The 18,340-nt window shown below is 39.3% G+C and overlaps 1 protein-coding gene across 1 annotated transcript in view; it reads right to left on the bottom strand.

The window, feature by feature from the left end:
- Positions 1-5,757: 5,757 nt before the first annotated feature.
- The window catches only part of mrc1a (mannose receptor, C type 1a), a 76,558-nt gene continuing 63,975 nt past the window's right edge, over positions 5,758-18,340 (bottom strand). Inside the window, exons 17-21 of the mRNA XM_073836559.1 lie at positions 14,836-15,002; positions 12,956-13,020; positions 12,718-12,818; positions 6,317-6,801; positions 5,758-6,108 (exon numbers count right to left, since the gene is read on the bottom strand). Coding sequence (XP_073692660.1) covers positions 5,758-6,108; positions 6,317-6,801; positions 12,718-12,818; positions 12,956-13,020; positions 14,836-15,002 — 1,169 coding nt within the window. The remainder of the gene's footprint in view (positions 6,109-6,316; positions 6,802-12,717; positions 12,819-12,955; positions 13,021-14,835; positions 15,003-18,340) is intronic.

Genomic DNA, 18,340 nt, shown 5'->3' with positions numbered 1-18,340 from the left:
AGTACTTTGGACCACTGAGCAACTGTCCAGTGCTGCTTCTCTGTAGCCCAGGTCAGGTGCTTCTGCCGCTGTTTCTGGTTCAAAAGTGGCTTGACCTGGGGAATGCGGCACCTGTAGCCCATTTCCTGCACACGCCTGTATACGGTGGCTCTGGATGTTTCTACTCCAGACTCTTCTCCACAATCTTCCTCAGGGTCCGGTCACCTCTTCTCGTTGTGCAGCGTTTTCTGTCACACTTTTTCCTTCCCACAGACTTCCCACTGAGGTGCCTTGATACAGCACTCTGGGAACAGCCTATTCGTTCAGAAATTTCTTTCTGTGTCTTACCCTCTTGCTTGAGGGTGTCAATGATGGCCTTCTGGACAGCAGTCAGGTCGGCAGTCTTACCCATGATTGCGGTTTTGAGTAATGAACCAGGCTGGGAGTTTTTAAAAGCCTCAGGAAACTTTTGAAGGTGTTTAGAGTTAATTAGTTGATTTAGATGATTAGGTTAATAGCCCGTTTAGAGAACCTTTTCATGATATGCTATTTTTTTGAGATAGGAATTTTGGGTTTTCATGAGCTGTATGCCAAAATCATCAATATTAAAACAATAAAAGGCTTGAACTACTTCAGTTGTATGTAATGAATCTAAAATATATGAAAGTCTAATGTTTATCAGTACATTACAGAAAATAATGAACTTTATCACAACATGCTGATTTTTTGAGAAGGACCTGTATACTTATCCTTAGCAAACATCTTTTGCACTATTTTCATTGTGTTCCAATGTTACTGCAGTGTTAATTGTTAAACTGGGTAAACATACTCTCTTTTTATTGCCTGTTACTGCATTGGTGCATTGTCATTGTATTTTAGATTTTAGCACTATATTATCCTTATCAAAAATCCTTTTGCACTATATTCACTGTGTTCCACTGTGTTGCTGCAGGGTTAATTTTTACTTGTCCCCCACCCCACCCCACCCCACACACACACCAGTTAAACATATATTTTCCTAACACATGAAGTCATTCCAAAAAAGTTTGATTCTCTCTGTTTATTGCCTATTGCATCAGTGCATTTTCATTGCATTTTAGGACTATACCTATAAAAGCCTTTTGCACTATTTACATTTTGTTCCACTGTGTTCTTGCAGTTAATTTTTACTTGCTCAACCCTTTCCCATCGCTCTCTCTCTCTCTCTCTCTCTCTCTCACACACACACACACACACACACACACACACACACATGTTGGGTTTACATGTTTTATGGGGACATTCCATAGGCATAATGGTTTTTATACTGTACAAACCGTACTTTCTATCGCCCTACACCTACCCTACACCTAAACCTAGCCCTCACAGGAGATTGTGCATACTTTTACTTCATCAAAAAAACTCATTGTGCATGATTTATAAGCCTGTTTCCTCATGGGGACCTCAGAAATGTCCCCACAAGGTCAAAATCTACTGGTATTCCTATCCTTGTGGGGACATTTGGTCCCCACAACGTGATGAATACCAGGTACACACACACACACACACACACACACACACACACACACACACAATTTAGCTATTACATTTGTGTTGCGGTTATGAGGGGGTCCTTGGAATTTTTTCTGCCCTATGAGGGGTCCCTATCTCCAGATAGTTTGAGAACCCCTGCTCTAAAATGCGATTCATTTTGGAGAATAATAATAATAATAATAATAATAATAATAATAATAATAATAATAATAATAATAATAAATGGAGCAGATTCAATAGGGTCCTCACACCATCGGTGCTCGGGCCCTAAAAATAAGAATCCTTAGAAGAACAATAGGGCCTTCGCCCCTTTTGGGCCGGGCCCTAATAATAAACAGAGCAATTCCAATAGGGTCCTCGCACTGCAGTGTCCGGGCCCTAATAAACGGAACAAATTCCAATAGGGTCCTCGCACTGCAGTGCTCGGGCCCTAATAATAATAATAATAATAGAGAGATTGATAATGGCACTCAGAAGAGACAGATGTCAAAATTTACAATCACTCCCACAGCCGCTGGTTTGGAAACTCAAAACAGCAACTTAATTATTTATTTATTGTAATTTTATGCAAAGGTAATAAAATACGAATGTAGTGTTATAAATGTACAGACTTAAAAAAAATACAAACATCACTTGTTGAGGGGACAAATAAAACAAAAATCACCTATAGTTGCACACTCCATTGATTTAGGCTTTTGTATTATTGCTCAAACTGCAGGGGTGTAAAATACATGGATATTTGTACTTGATTACTGTACTTAAAGGGGTCATCCGATGCCCATTTTCCACAAGTTAATATGATGCTTTAGGGTCCAAATGAAAAGTTTGTAATATACTTTGATTAAAAATTCTCTATGGTAGTGTAAAAAAAAAAAAAACACTAATTTTACCTGGTAAAAAATGTCTCTGTTCTCAGCAAGCAATATCAGTAACTGGCCCTTTAAATGATATGAACCTCTGCTCACCCTGCCCCTCAGTTCTGTGGGGCGTGGCATTACATAGCACACTGGGTGTTGCCTAGACAACAGTTGGGGGTATAGTTGTATAGTTTGGGGAAAAAATGGCACTTGGGGGCTTTGAAGACGCTGTACAACCCTATCCATTTATAATTTTATTTAAAAACCGGAGTTGGAACCGAAACAAGATGACACCCGCAAAGAAGTTCAGCAATTACGGCTTATACTGGACGTGTCTGAATGGTTAGTAAACTTAATGTCACTTTTTGATTTATCTTTATATGTACTGGCAGGGTAGAGTACTGAGAGAGATATGAACGCGATGTGTTTACTTTGGTAAATAGACGAACGCGGTGTGTTTACTGTGGTAAAGAGACGAATGGGGTGTGTTTACTGTGGTACAGAGACGAACACGGTGTGTTTACTGTGGTAAAAAGACGAACGCGGTGTGTTTACTGTGGTAAAGAGACGAACGTGGTGTGTTTACTGAGGCATAGCTGATTGAACAAGAGCAAAAAAGTGATCGGTTAACATAACTTACCCCGTCCTTATATTGAAATACATAAATGTGAGTGTTATAGTCTTTACTCATATGCAGTTGCGGGCTGTAAACACGTTTGCAGGTATTGCGTTAACGTTACATCTTAATCATTAACAGACACTGTTTTAAACCATCTAGCGTTACAAAGCTAAGCTTTATACTGACCCTCGTTTATAAAGCAGTATGGTGAGAAATGATTCACGTAAACATGAACCCATTTAGATAGATCGGCGGTCACATTCCCTCAGTGCTGTCAGTTTACTTCTCACTCGGGGCGTGTCTATGCTAAAACACTACTGTCTATCAACTATCGCAGAAGCGGCCTCTGTCAGTGTTACGCCACAACGACAGGCATCTGAGAACGGCTCGATATGAGAAGAGGCAAATTATTTTACTTAATTAAAAGAAAACTACTGGGTGGATCTTTGTCATTCTAGGGTGGTTGTGTACACACACTCCCAACACACATTTCAGTTCAAACTGCTTGTAAAAGTGCATGTGGCACCGGGTGAGCTTGTATTACTTTAGGGGAATTATACTTTATTAAAGTACAACTTAAACTGACTACTTGTGCTTTTACTTATTTACATTTTTGAAGAAAAAAAATTCTCCTTACAATTTTATTTTTAAGTACTTATTACATTTTTATTTTGTGCTACACACATTAAATATGATAACACAAGCTTAAACATGCATGCGTTATGTGTGAGAACCAATGAGGTTAGTTATAACTTTCATCAGGGAAATTTCTGGCTTTAAAAGTTGAATGTGAAAAGGCATATTAAAGGTGCCATAGAATGAATTGATACAATAGTTTAAATTGTCCTCTGATATCTACATAGAAGGTATATGGCATAGGAAAGGGCAAAAAATCTCCATAAACGGTTTTACAAGTCCATTTACAACCCTAGAATTTGTCTTTAGAATGAAATGGTCTGTTATTGCCTTATTTGGAAGGTTCGTGAATATTAATGATGAGCTCTGCTCTGATTGGTTGTTTCACAGAGCTGCTCATCTCAATAGTTGGCACATGGAGGAAAATTTAATTACGGAGCTCTAGCCGCTTTTAATATGCGGTTTGTTGAAACTGCCGTTTTGAATCCGCAACATTTTACTCTCACTATTGTGATTGCATGTGCTCTGTGTAAAGTTATACTGCAGCGACAGTGCTTACCACACAAGTTGAGATGCTTGTTAGTGATGCTCAGGATTTGTAAATCATTCGCCATCATCTGCGCAGTCATCTCTCCGTTTATGTGGTAAGTGAAATCTTATGTACTGCAATGTAATAGGCTGGGCTATGCAAATGTTGGGGGCGTAACTATTAACGATCGCGAGTATTGCGTAATAGTCTGTGTTATGTTGGAATTTATCTATTTTTCAGTGGTCTTTTGCAAACACCAGAATTATATAAGAAGAGAGAAATGGTGGTGTTTGAGACTCATGGTATGTCATGTCCATGTACTGAACTGTTATTATTCAACTATGCCAAGGTAAATACAGTTTTCCATTCTATGGCACCTTTAAGGTAGCACATTTTATTAATTATTCGTATTATGCATTTTTATTTTTATTTTTTATTTTTTTGATATAGCCATTAGCAGTCTATGGAATATGTTGTTTGAATGTACAAGAGTGAGTGCAAATAAAATCAGTGATAAAAATGTAAATACAAAATGAACTGTAAATCATGTTAAGTAATGCTCTTACTGTCAGGGGTGGGGTGTAGGGATGAGAGCGATGACTCAATCGCAAGAAAAAAAAGAGGGCTTTATTAATAATAGTATAAAATAAACATGCAAAAACTACCCCGTAGGAGAAACAAACTGGCAATTTGACTGGCTGACAGGACACTAGGTACACACACATCATATGACAACACAAGGAGAATAAATGGGGAGCAAATGAGGAAGGTAACGAGGAAAACACAGGTGGGGCAAATGAACCAATAATCAGGTAACAAGGTAGGTGGGGTTAGACAATAGACATGAGAGCACATGGCACACAGAAACAAAACAAAAGCCATGTGCTCACACAAAACACAAGCACATGGCCAGCAAAACAAAAATCACTAGCCATGTGCAAAACAGAACCCAAACATGCAGCTAATGAGAACATTCATAAGCTGTGTGTTCACACAAAACATGACAAACAAGAAAGCATGCAGCCAGTGAAAGACACAAGCTGCGTGCCACACAACAAAAGACGAAACAAAAACAAGCACGCAGCCAATAAAACAAGCTGCATGCAACAAAAAATAACAACAAGAAAGCATGCGGCCAGTCACAAACAGCGCGCCAAACAAAACACACAAGGACAAAGGAGAGGAGAGAGGAGTGCACAGTCTGAGAGAACCTAGAGACTGCATGCTCCCACAGCAAGACCTGGAGCATGAATGTCTGAGCCCAGACACGAACCCGAAACTTGAACAAGACATGAGGGCCAGGATCAGAACACCACTCTCCAACATGAAACAATGCACACAGACAAGAGAGTGCGCGCCTGGAGCACACTCGAAGCCACGCGCTCACAAGTAAATGACAAAAAAAAAAAGACAAGAAGAGAGTGTCTGGGCTCCGAGACCAACATAAATAAGACCGACATAAACATGACAACACAAAACAGAAAGGGGTCGAACAAATAAGACAAGGAAGGGTGGGACGGAGGGGAGCCAAGCCAATACCAGCAGGAAAGCCCAGAAAGTCTTTAGAAGGGTCCAGGGAGGGACGGGAGGGTTGAGCCAGAGGCTCAGGCAGTTCTGGAGTCCTGGCAGAAAACCAGGGCAGAGCTGGAGGGATGAACCAGAAAGGTTCTGGCTGAACAGAAACCCTGGCGGATTGCCAGGGTGGAGCCGGAGGGGCGGACCAGTAAGGCTCGGGCAGTTCTGGAGTCCTGGCTGAAGGCCAGGGCAAGGAGCTTGGGAGGTGCCAGCAGGGCAAGGAGCTTGGAAGGTGCCGGCAGGGCAAGGAGCTTGGGAGGCGTCAGGAGGGCAAGGAGCTTCGGTGGCTCTGGAATGGCCTCTGGGCCAGGAGTGGGCTCTGGGACAGCCTCAGGGCCTAGTGGGATGGAGGAAGTATTCTTCCTTCCCCTCCTCCTCCACTTCCGAAAGCATGGCACTGCAGCATTGTCAGCCACCTCTGAGGGTGAGCCTCTTTGGCCGGCATTTCTGGAGGCATTGCAACAACATCTGCTGCTCAAATCTCCTCAGGCCATCTCTGAACTCTCAGTCTGCCTTGACACAACCACAAAAGTCATCTCTGAGCTCTTTGCCTGTCCTGTCATGGCCAAGAAGGCCATCCCTGAATACCTTGCTTGCCCTGTCACAGCCACTAAGGCCGTCTCTGAGCTCTTTGCTTGTCCTGCCACAGCCTTCCCTGGAGTCTTCAGTGCTGTCTGCTCTGCTGTGGTGTATATCTGCTCCACCTTGTTGGTCCTCGACTATGCCTTGGTCATCTTCGGCCCCACCTGCCCTGCTGTGGGGATCTTCAGTACCATCTGCTCTGCTATGGTGCTCCTCTGCTCTGCCGTAGGGAATCTTTGATCCCGATTGATCATCTGTTGTGGTCAACTGCTCCACTGTGGGGATCTTCGATCCCATCTGCCCTGCTGTGGTGGTCTTCAGCTCAACCTGCTCTGCCCTAGTGGTCTTCAGTTCCATCTGCTCTGCCCTGGCTTCCTGCTCTGCCTGCTCCACCCTGGCTTCCTGGTCTTCCAGCTCTAAGTCTTCTGCTCCATAGACCTGGCCTTCCACCCTGCCCACTGGTCTGCATCTAAATCTGCATCGCTTCTCCACTGTGAATAAATCACCATCTGAATCCATGAGTTTTATCACTGAGGTGCTATTTAAATTTATTTTTACAGGCATCCAGAAACAAATAGGGCTTTTATCTGGTCTTTCATGGTCTTGTCCTTGTGTTTTGTTTGGTGTTCCCATTCTGTTTCCTGCCCGGACAGCACACGTATGTCTGGCCCGAGAGCGGAACGTCTAAGAAGTATCGACCAGGCATATGCAGATGTCTTCAGTCAGTGCCTTATTTTCCCAGCTCATCAAACATCTTGGTTTCATCAGCTCTGAGTTACCGTTACCGGAGGCCGCTGCCGCACTAATCTGTTTGTTTATACCCAGTTATTCATCTCTTTGAAACCCACCAGAGAGAAGGCAACTCATCCTGGTGACATGGTGTCAGGAATATGTCTGTGTTTTGTCCTGTTCTGTCATGTTTTCCAAGTGTTTTCCCCCCATGTTTCTAGTTCATTTGGTTTAGTCCTTGTTCTCCCCCTTTTGGTTTAGTCCTTTTGGTTTAGTCTTGCCCATATTTGTATTTCCCCCTCGTCATCTCGTTATTTTGTTTGTGACCACGCCCATGTTTCTGTGTATAAAGTCTGTGTCTGCTCACTTCCCAGTGTCCGTTGATGTATTGTTACATGCGTTCATTGCTTGCTCCCGGTTTTTGTTTGTTTGTATTTAGTTTCAGTGTTTTGTTTAAATAAACTGTTTGTATTCATTTACTCCGGTTCTCCTCCTCCATCTCCACTCCTCAACCCAACCAGACTGTGACACATGGATGGTTTTCAGGTAAGTTTTCGCTTGAAGTAAAAATAAAAAATCCTATCTTGTTCATTCTGATCATGGTAGCTTTTTCAAAATTACTGTAAACGTCTTAATGTGTTTCCGGCAATTTATCGGAGGGAAGGGTTACATGCTGAGCAGCAGAATGCTTCAGTTTTGTTTTATAGTTTTTAGTTCAGGAGTGTTCATGTCCAGAGTTCATAACCCGGACATTAAATTGGTAAAACATAAATTGTGACGGTTCACGGATGACAGAGGCGAGAAGTGTTGCTTATACCCCTCTACAGCATTCGATGAAGATGTCAAAAGAATGAAATATAAGTCTCAGGTGTCCCCAGATGTGTCTATGAAGTGTTAGCTAAAAATACCCCACAGATTTTTGATGAGATGTTTGTGAGATGAACATTAAAGATATTCTACACTGGACAGGGAAGCAGAGTTGCATAGAAATGGGCTGCCAACACAACAACAGACAAGTGGCAAAACTCTTTTCACTGTTTTCAGGTAAGTTTAGTCCCTAAAATCATCCTCTACAGTCGAAAATCTGGGTGTTATATTAGACAGAAACTTGTCATTTGAAAATCATATTTCTCATGTTACAAAAACAGCATTCTTCCATCTTAGAAAAATTGTCAAGCTACGGAACATGTTACCTGTTTCTGATGCAGAAAACTTAGTTCATGCATTCATGAAAACTAGAATGGACTATTGTAATGCACTACTAGGTGGTTGTCCTGCATCTTCAATAAACAAGCTACAGGTAGTCCAAAATGCAGCTGCCTTACCAGGTCAAGAAAATATGATCATATTACCCCAAGTTTACAGTCTCTGCACTGGCTATTAGGTTCCGTATCAGTTACAAAATATTACTTCTTACCTATAAGACCCTTGATGGTTTAGCTCCTGCATACCTAACTAGTCTTCAACTATGCTACAATCCATCATGCTCCCTAAGGTCGCAAAACTCTGGACTTTTGGTAGTTCCTAGGATAGCAAAGTCCACTAAAGGAGGGAAAGCTTTTTCACATTTGGCTCCCAAACTCTGGAATAGCCTTCCTGATAACGTTTGGGGTTCAGACACACTCCCTATATTTAAATCTAGATTAAAGACTCATCTCTTTAGCCAAGCATTCACATAATGTATATCATAACCTTGTACTTCAGTTACATATGATCAAATGCACATTAACATTCTTTAGCTTGGGCTAAACACATAATTTTTGCTCGGTTGGAACAGCAGCTATGCTTATTATTTCTCTATTTGTTTCTCTGTTTCTGCCACGGGATTAATATCCCATTACACAAGCTTCAGTCTGGATTCAGAATACCCAAGAAGAGATGATGCCAACCCCTCAAGGGACCTCTGATGATGCCAGCCCTGAAACAACATACAGCACTACGAAATTTTGCTACAAGTTTGACTGCAACATAAAATCATTACTGTTAATAAGTGTTCAACGTCTGTTTGATTACATCATTACTGATTTTACCATACATCTATGCCATATGTACATCAACTTGACATACAGTAGTCACCACTAGTAAGCTAATAAATATATTGTACCTAAATTTTCTGTACAGTTGCTTTGCAATGATTTGTATTGTGAAAAGGGCTATACAAATAAACTTGAATTGAATTGAATTAAAATCACACAAATATTACATACAACTGTTCCTGACACTTTTTCCACTAATCTTGTTGTAATTAACATGTTTCTGTTGAATATTTACTTTATAGAAATGGTTTAGTGTCTTTCGAAAAAGTCTATTAACATCTCATCTGGTTTTAGACGAGGTGGGCTAACTCTATAGATTGAGATCTTGTTTATGAAACTGCGGGCTGTTCATCAAATCTGTATCTGTATATGAGAGTTTCTGATAGATCTGTAAATGTTTTGCAGGCAATTTGTCAAGGAGTTACTGAAAGTAGGCTAATTTATTTAACCTAAACATATACTGTACTGTCAACTGGTGACATCACTTACATAGAGCGTGAAAATCGATTGAAACATGTTCCAACGCACTTTGATTATTTATGGTAAACAAATACTGATACACATTGTTTTGTGATCTCAGGAGCAACAGAAATACACTCTGCACAACAGAGGCAACAGAGAAGCTCCAAGATTCAAAATTTCTGAAGGGAGCTGCTGATAGAGAAGTTGGAAATTCAGGTGAACTAAAGAAATCTTAAATAATGTCATTGCATTTTTTTTTTTTTCCACAATATACACTGCCCTCAAATAGTTTGGAAACACCCCTGGCAAAGTGAGGTTTTGGACAATATCAGATTAATCCTTATCATTTTTTGGTGCAAATACATTGAAGTAAGTAAAGCAATAATAATTTTCATTTTGATTACATAATAATGGCAATATATACATGTCAAAGTCAGACTTTTGCCAGCTGTGGTTACTGGGTGAAGATGAAGGAGGAATGTAAGGACAAAATATGTTTGTAGCTTATTTTGAATAGATTTATTTATCACGCAAAATAACTTGAGATTCACTTGTGAACTTCTTTAACATCTGAAGTTGGTACAGTAGGAAAACAGTTTGAAGAGACTCAAGTAAATGTCAGCAGGATTCATCTTTTGAGCAGGTTTCAGATCACTAAAAAACAAAACTTTAAATTTTATGTCTGAGAAACTAATAATAATTGTTTATCGCGTTAAACATCCATTCGAGAACACAGTATTACTAATACATATTGTCTAAACATAAACTCAGTGTAAACCCTCATATTACATCCTTTTGTTGTAAGATACATTAATAACTAAATAAATAATATGATCTTATAGTCATAAACATAAGCATGCTTTGTGTGTATTATACAAAACAAAGAAACTAGGCCATATTATAACTGTTAAGCTTAAATGTTAACACTATTACCTTTATATTGCATCATTCTTTATTGTATAGACTATTAAATGCATCCTGGCATCGTGAGACATTTAGATGCAGTGAAATGAAACGTACTTTATAATGTTTCACTTGCTGTAGTCAGGAATTATAGTTGGCAAAAAGTCTTCTGGTAAAATGTGTGCACATTCAACTTACTCATGTAAATATCTCCTCTGCTGGATCGCGCTGTGTCTCACATAATGTTTATCTTTCTATCTCTCCTTTGTTTACTGTGATATGGACGTCTACTTTTGGCGCGGCGCCCTCACCTGGACGATTTTAATATGAAAAGCGAATAGCTCGTGGGCGTGATCTAATTATAAAATAATGAAGCAGACAGGAGAGACTGGACATCGTGTTGGTTTTATATAGATTACTTTATCACAGAATATTTGTTTTCGATAAAACTTACTTTGTTTAAAAGCATACATATCAAGCTTTATATAGACATATTGCTCATGTCTCTGTGTTGTGTATTGGCTGAGTTATAGTCTATTTTAATGAGGCGTTTCTGAATGAAGATCACGGAGATCAACGCGGCAGACAGCACACCCTTTTTGTTTTCTTTATTTCGCAAAATCACAATGTTTTTTTATTTACAATCAGAAATGAAAGAGTAATTGAAGTTCCTTTTGGGAAACTGCAACAAAACATGTATATGCGTTTGGTCCAGGTTTTTGGGCAATCCTTTAGGAGGCTTGGAGTAATATATCAAGTCAATGTTTGAATAAACTGACAGCTCGGATGACCAGATTATGCAAATCTGTAATAGCTGCTAATAATAGATATTTTAATGATTCGAAAATTATTATTTTTTCTATGTTTAAACTGTTTATGTAATAAAATATATTTTAGTTTGTGTTGTCCCTTATCAATACAAAATGATCACAAATTAAAAAGGATCACCCTGCATCTTTTGCTATATATACACACGTTTTATGTGTTGCTGAATTTGCAGCAAAATCACTCCAGTCTGCAGTGTCACATGATCATTCAGAAATCATTCTAATATGCTGATTTGCTGCTCAGAAAAAGGGTTATCAATGTTGAAAGCAGTTGTGCTGCTTCAGTTTTTTTATGAATAAAAGTTTTTTTAGTTTTTTTTTTTTTTGAGTATAGCATTTATTTAAAATAAATGTTTAATCTAATTTTTGACAATTGAGAATGAAAAGACATAGATACTTATTTTAACACAAAGCAAAAAGTTGATGTTTGGCAAAAAAAAAAAAACAAGCAGAATCACATTATACATAGCAGTGCAACACGTTTGGCTGCATTCCCAAAGCGGGTGGTAAACTCCATCTAAGGCTGCCGCGCCGGGGTGCGGTTCTTCTCGGAGTCGGGTTGCTTGGGAATGCAGCCCAAAGCGGGTGGTAAACTCCATCTAAGGCTAAATACCGGCACGAGACTTGAAAACGGAATGAAGAGTGAGTGTTCTTATACAGAGTCCAGATAGTGAACAGCTGTGTGTGAATCAGTGTTAATGACAAAACAGACGTGAAGAATCAGAGGAGTGCAGTGCCAACAGCGACATCAGGTGGCTGAGGGAAAACCCACAGCCCCGATCATGACAACGTGGTTTAGTGCTTTTTTGCAGGGTCTAATTGCATCTAAAGTGATTAATAGGCCTTTATTACACATACTGTACATTCTGTATTAATTTTTTTTCTGTACGATTTTTTATGTTTTTTTTTTCTAATGCTCATCATCACTGTATTTAATTGATTCAAAATAATCATAATAATAATGTGAAAATATTTGAAATTTAAAACAACAGTTTTATATTTTAATATACTTTAAAGTATAATTCATTTATGTGATGCAAAACTGAATTTTCATAAGACATTATTCCAGTATTCAATGTCTGGAAATACCATATGGTGTTATACTAATGTTTGTACAGTAATATTCATACTAACACAATTATCTTTAATTAAATATGTATTATGCACATTTGTTAACCATTCATTACCCTTATTGTGTTATTAATTGCAACATTACTTTCAGGACTTCAAAGATGTGTGATAATAAAAAGAGTGGAACTTACTAGAAGCCAGGCAGATGTGTTGGGGGGTTTAAGATAAACTATTTTCTAATTTCTAGTCAGCCTAAAGACCTTGCTTGAGAAGCAGGTTTGGATAATCTTGCTTTAAGGCATGACAATGATGTGGTGTGCATTGATGACACACTGACATGCTACACAATATATGTACAGTTATGATTAAGAGTTCTTACCCATATTCTTGTAAATTGTCACACAGTTCTCATCATTGTTGGCAAAATTTGGTTCATTTTGATCCCATGATGTATATACAACAGGCGAACCATCCACCCAGCTACAAATAGACAGAAAAATCATATTATAAAGCCAGCACAAATGTATTTAAATTAAACAATGTCTTCTAAATGCAGCTAAAGGTATGTGTTACATAATAACTATTATTACCGTTTGAACACTGTCTTTTTTACTCACCTAAATGATTTGTCCAACTCTACTATCATCCCAATGTAGTACTGATTCTCGGACTTCCTAGATATCTGTAAAACAGTATCAGTAGCCTTATTGAAATAATTATGCAATGATTGTCATGATCTGGGCTGTGGGGCTTCCCTCAGCCACCTGAGGTCGCTATTCCCTTTCCCTAGCACTGCACTTCCCTGATTGTATACACCTGTCATTGGCATTAGCACTCATCATCTCCTCACTTGTTCTCAATCACTCAGTCTATAAGAACTCTCATTTCCCACTCATCATCCTGTCTGCATTGTCTTCGTAAGTCTGTCTCTGTGTTTCGGATCCCTGGCTTTTGATCGTGTTCCCTGTTCTGTTTATTTTGTATTTGTTCTAGTCGTGTTGTGCCGTGTTGGCCTTTTGGTTTGTTTATTTGTTTGTTTATTTGTGTTTATTTAATAAATTCTCTTCCACCGCAATTGGACCCAGACCCCTTCCTTCTCTACGTGACAATGATTTTGCAAAACTTCTGTGACCGAATTTGAGTGTTTTCCCTCTGACCTACTCTTTCTATTCAGCTTTTCAACATTGTTTTACATTTTTGAAAGTCTCTTGCAGTAAGTCTTCTCTCAAACACCCTACTGCAACGGTCATTATTAGAAATGCATTTCGATAAAGTGAGTGTGTACATATCTATAAAAGCACATAAAACAGTTGCCATTTTTCAATCAGTGTTATGATCTGGGCTGTGGGGCTTCCCCCAGCCACCTGAGGTCGCTGTTTTCCTTTTCCTGCACTGCACTTCTGATAGCATTCACCTGTCCTTGTCGTTATCACTGATTACACGCACACCTGTTCACAATCACTATCTGGACTATAAGAGATCCCACTACTCACTCCGCATTCATGTCTGCATTGTCTTGTGTCTGTTATGTACTTTTGTGTTCTTGATTCCCTGGCCTTTTTATCTTGTTCTTGGTTTTGTTATTTTGTGTTCTGGTTATTAGTTTTTGTGCCGTGTTGGCTTTTTGGTTTATGGTTATTTTGTGTTTATTAAAAATATCCTACTTACCCTGCATTTGGACCCTGACCTCCTGACTTCACGTGACAGAATGCAGACATGAATGCGGAGTGAGTAGTGGGATCTCTTATAGTCCAGATAGTGATTGTGAACAGGTGTGCGTGTAATCAGTGATAACGACAAGGACAGGTGAATGCTATCAGAAGTGCAGTGCAGGAAAAGGAAAACAGCGACCTCAGGTGGCTGGGGGAAGCCCCACAGCCCAGATCATGACAATCAGTCCCCAAGGGAATGAACTGGCGAGCTGACGGAGAATGGGTGTAACTATCACCTCACAAAAGAAAAAAAAAAAAAAAAAAGATATATATATTGTGTTCCACAGTAGAAATAAAGTCATAAAGATTTGGAATGACATAAGGGTTATCATTAACTATTATTTAAATGGATTTCACATGACTGGCATCAGCACTGGCTTAATGCATTTATCTCTACGAAGTGAAGCTTAATCACTATTAATCCAGTGGTTGAGCCTCATATGCATGAACCTTGTTTTGTTCCTAAATTAACCAGTATTTTGAGTTAATAAACTGTCTCTCACTGAAGTCACAGTCACTTGCCACCACAACTGCCATAACAATGTAACTTCACTGAAACTGCTTAAAAATTTGAACCCCACTAATATTCAGACTCACAGCCTATCTAGAACGTGCGGGCAAGTGGAGTGATACAGCAGTGAAATATTCCAGTGCAGACATTGGCACTCTCAAAAGGCCAAATTTGAGGACCAGAACTATTGTATAAACAACAGTCCACAGAAAATAGAAAAATAAATCGACAGCTTGCTTATCTTTTTAGAAAGGGGAAAAAAACAGTAATTTACCTGCTTCCATAAAAATTTTCTCTCTGTTTGACCAGTAATGACAACAAGATCTGCATGATTCTTCTTGCAGAATGAGCGAGCATCTTCCATGGGTAGGCGGTCATCATTAATGAAATACTGACTACCATTGTACTGGATCCAGCCATCAGATGTCGTGTTATATTCCACTATAAGACAAAATAATTTAATTAATAATTGTCTTCATCTACAGTTGTGTGGTTTGTATTAGTCATATAAGTAAAGGCTGCACAATGCTCTCGAATATCTTCTGGTTGGTGACTGGTGAATAGTAATGATAATTGTTGTTGCTTTCTTCGATTTAAAAACAAATCTAGTAAAGGCACATGTTAACCTCTACTTACTATGGCAAATGAGTACTGTTTGAGTCTGAGGTCTGGTTACAGAATCAAATCACTAAGGGTGCTTCTGAGTAAAGTGGGGGTGCTCTAGTAAAGTGCTGCTGTAATGTGTAAACAAACATCACAGATATGTTGCTCCTAAGCACCACCATAACAAGAAAAGTAACGTACAGTGAGAGATTTACAAGATTAAGATTTAAAGATTTCACTTTGGTTCATATCAGTCGCACAATGTTCCATTATAATCAACAAAGCCATTTAAACTGCATAATGAATTTCCTATTTACATCATGTTTACACTTTGTTTGCAATGTTTAGAGGATTTGAGTGTGTGCAGAATTCAGCACTGAAAAAAAAGTCTCCAAACTTTCAAAAAATGCTAGTACAAATACAAATATAGCTACTAAATATTTTCAGGAAATTATCCTGATTAAAAAGAGCCTAAATTTACCACTGATCTGATCTAAAGATATTTCTCATTAAGCTATTACACATAAAACCAGACAGGCAGAAGTGAAGCACAGCAAAGAGAAACTAGCTGTACCTGTCACTTTGCGCTTTTGTTTGTAACTTCATGAAACATACATGGATTGTAGAAAATTGTCATTATTTTCTGAAAAATCTCCCAATTAAAAAGAGCCCAATAATATCACCAAAGGCACCTCTGACATAATTGAGAAAAGGCCAATGAAACTAGTTGTGCAGAATTAGCATAGCTGGCCACGTCCTGGATATCCGGGCATAAATATGTCAGCGCATCTGCTTCTGTTCTGAGGAGTCGAGAGGCGTCTCAACCCACTCAAAGGCAATCTGAAGTTGTGGCACAAAGGACACAACATGTCCGTCCCCTGCATTATGGAATGAGGGTTACCATACGTAACAGAGATGTTCCCTTTCAGTTGTTCACTGCGACATTGTGTTGAGTGTACGACACTAGGGGGTCCCTATACTAAATGCCACAATTGTCAGACAGCATCATGAGTGTACAGGGTGCAGATATTGACAAGTCTAAGTGTCAGAATAAATGCACCTCTCCTCCTCGTAACCTTCCAATGCCCAAGACTTAAACTTGCCCTCCTAATTGGAGGGCCATCATAAAGGCAGAGGTCCTTCAGTTGGAGCCTTTCCTCATAGTTTAAGTAAACAGAATAGAACAGGCGGTCTTGGTATCGAGCATTGAGACAGTGACTGTTCCCCCAGGGGATCACATCCTACCCAGAGGGGAGGTAACATGTGAATAACCACCTAAGGACTCAAAGGGGGAGTGCTACATAGGGAGGATTCTGAGGTGGGCTTCATGTAAGGGGAGAACTACTGAACTCAGAACCTAGAGACAGAATCTGAGGAATGCAAGGTGGAGAATATGGGGCCACATGAGGAGCCGCTACATGTGGAGCAACAACCCAATACAAGAGTTCACAATGAGGAAATCTACCTTATATTGGGCTCTAACAGCGAGTTCTTCCGTCGAACTTCGCTAAGCTAATAATCATAACATAACATAATCAACATACACTTTTTATGAATCGTGATTAATTTACTCCGTTATCTTGAAATTAAGTATACGTAAAAAAATTCAAGCACCCAAAACAGCACATGAAAAAAGCCAATAAACAAACCAAACAGATATTTACTGTGTATAGTATGCGTGCAGTGCAACAGCAAAGCACTTTACACTGAATATTGTGCAAGGCCAAATTAGCTGTTTGAAATACTGATGTTTATTGTCAAGATAAACAAAGTCGTCAAAGTTGTCAAAGTTGATTGTGATGACACAAGGACTGTGATAAAGATCTGTTATAGATGAGTGCTTGAGTGCTTCTCAATCTGTAGGACGCATCCTTGTAAGGCTGCATATCTAAGTTGCCATGTCATTAAAGGGGTCATAGGATGCCCATTTTCCACAAGTTAATATGATGCTTTAGGGTCCTAATGAAAAGTTTGTAATATACTTTAATTAAAAATCCTCTATGGTAGTGTAAAAAACACTAATTTTACCTGGTAAAAAATGCCTCTGTTCTCAGCAAGCGATATCAATACCTGGCCCTTTAAATGATATAAACCTCTGCTCACCCCGCCCCTCAGTTCTGTGGGGCGTGTCATTACATAGCACACGGGGTGTTGCCTAGAAAACAGTTGGGGGTATAGTTGTATAGTTTGGGAAAAATGACACTGGGGGGGCTTTGAAGGCACTGTACAACCTCATCCATTTAAAATGTAATTTAAAAACCGGAGTTGGAACCGAAACAAGATGACATCCGCAAAGAAGTTCAGCAATTACGGCTTATACTGGATGTGTCTGAATGGTTAGTAAACTTAATGTCACTTTGATTTATCTTTGTATAAGGGTATGTCAGGGTAGCATACTGAGAGAGATGTGTTTACTGAGGTACAGAGACGAACGCGGTGTGTTTACTGAGGTATAGCTGATTGAACGAGAGCAAAAAAGTGATCAGTTAACATAACTTATCCCGTCCTAATATTGAAATACATAAATGTGACCCTGGACCACAAAACCAGTCTTAAGTCGCCGGGGTATATTTGTAGCAATAGCCAAAAATACATTGTATGGGTCAAATTTATTGATTTTTCTTTTATGCCAAAAATCATTAGGGAATTAAGTAAAGATCATGTTCCATGAAGATTTTTTGTAAAATTCCTACTATAAATATATCAAAATGTAATTTTTGATTTGTAATATGCATTTGTAGGGGATCTACAAGTTCTATTTTGCAAGAGCTTTTATTTTGAAATCCGAAGTGAAATTCTTGGGTCACCTAATTTCTTCCCAGGGAATAAAGGTGGACAGAGAGAAAACCCAAGCATTGGAAACATGGCCTGCACCCAAGAGTGTCAAGGAGTTGGGGCAAGTACTCGGATTCATGAGTTACTACAGGAGATTTGTTCCTAGTTTTGCTCAGTTGGCCTGACCTCTTCATGCACTGGTTGGTAAAGGAGGGAAAGGAAAAACAAGTGAACCCCTTGACTGGACAACTGAGTGTCAAGCTGCATTTGATAAACTCAAGCAGTGCTTAATTTCTCCACCAAACCTCGCATACCCGGATTTCAGTCAGTCATTCGTACTCACAACTGATGGGAGCCTGCATGGTCTTGGGGCCGTGTTAAGTCAACGACAAGGGGGTGCT

This window comes from Garra rufa, chromosome 3 (assembly GCF_049309525.1).
Source record: "Garra rufa chromosome 3, GarRuf1.0, whole genome shotgun sequence".
In the NCBI taxonomy this organism is placed as follows: domain Eukaryota; kingdom Metazoa; phylum Chordata; class Actinopteri; order Cypriniformes; family Cyprinidae; genus Garra; species Garra rufa.
This window is presented reverse-complemented; position numbering and strand designations above follow the sequence as displayed.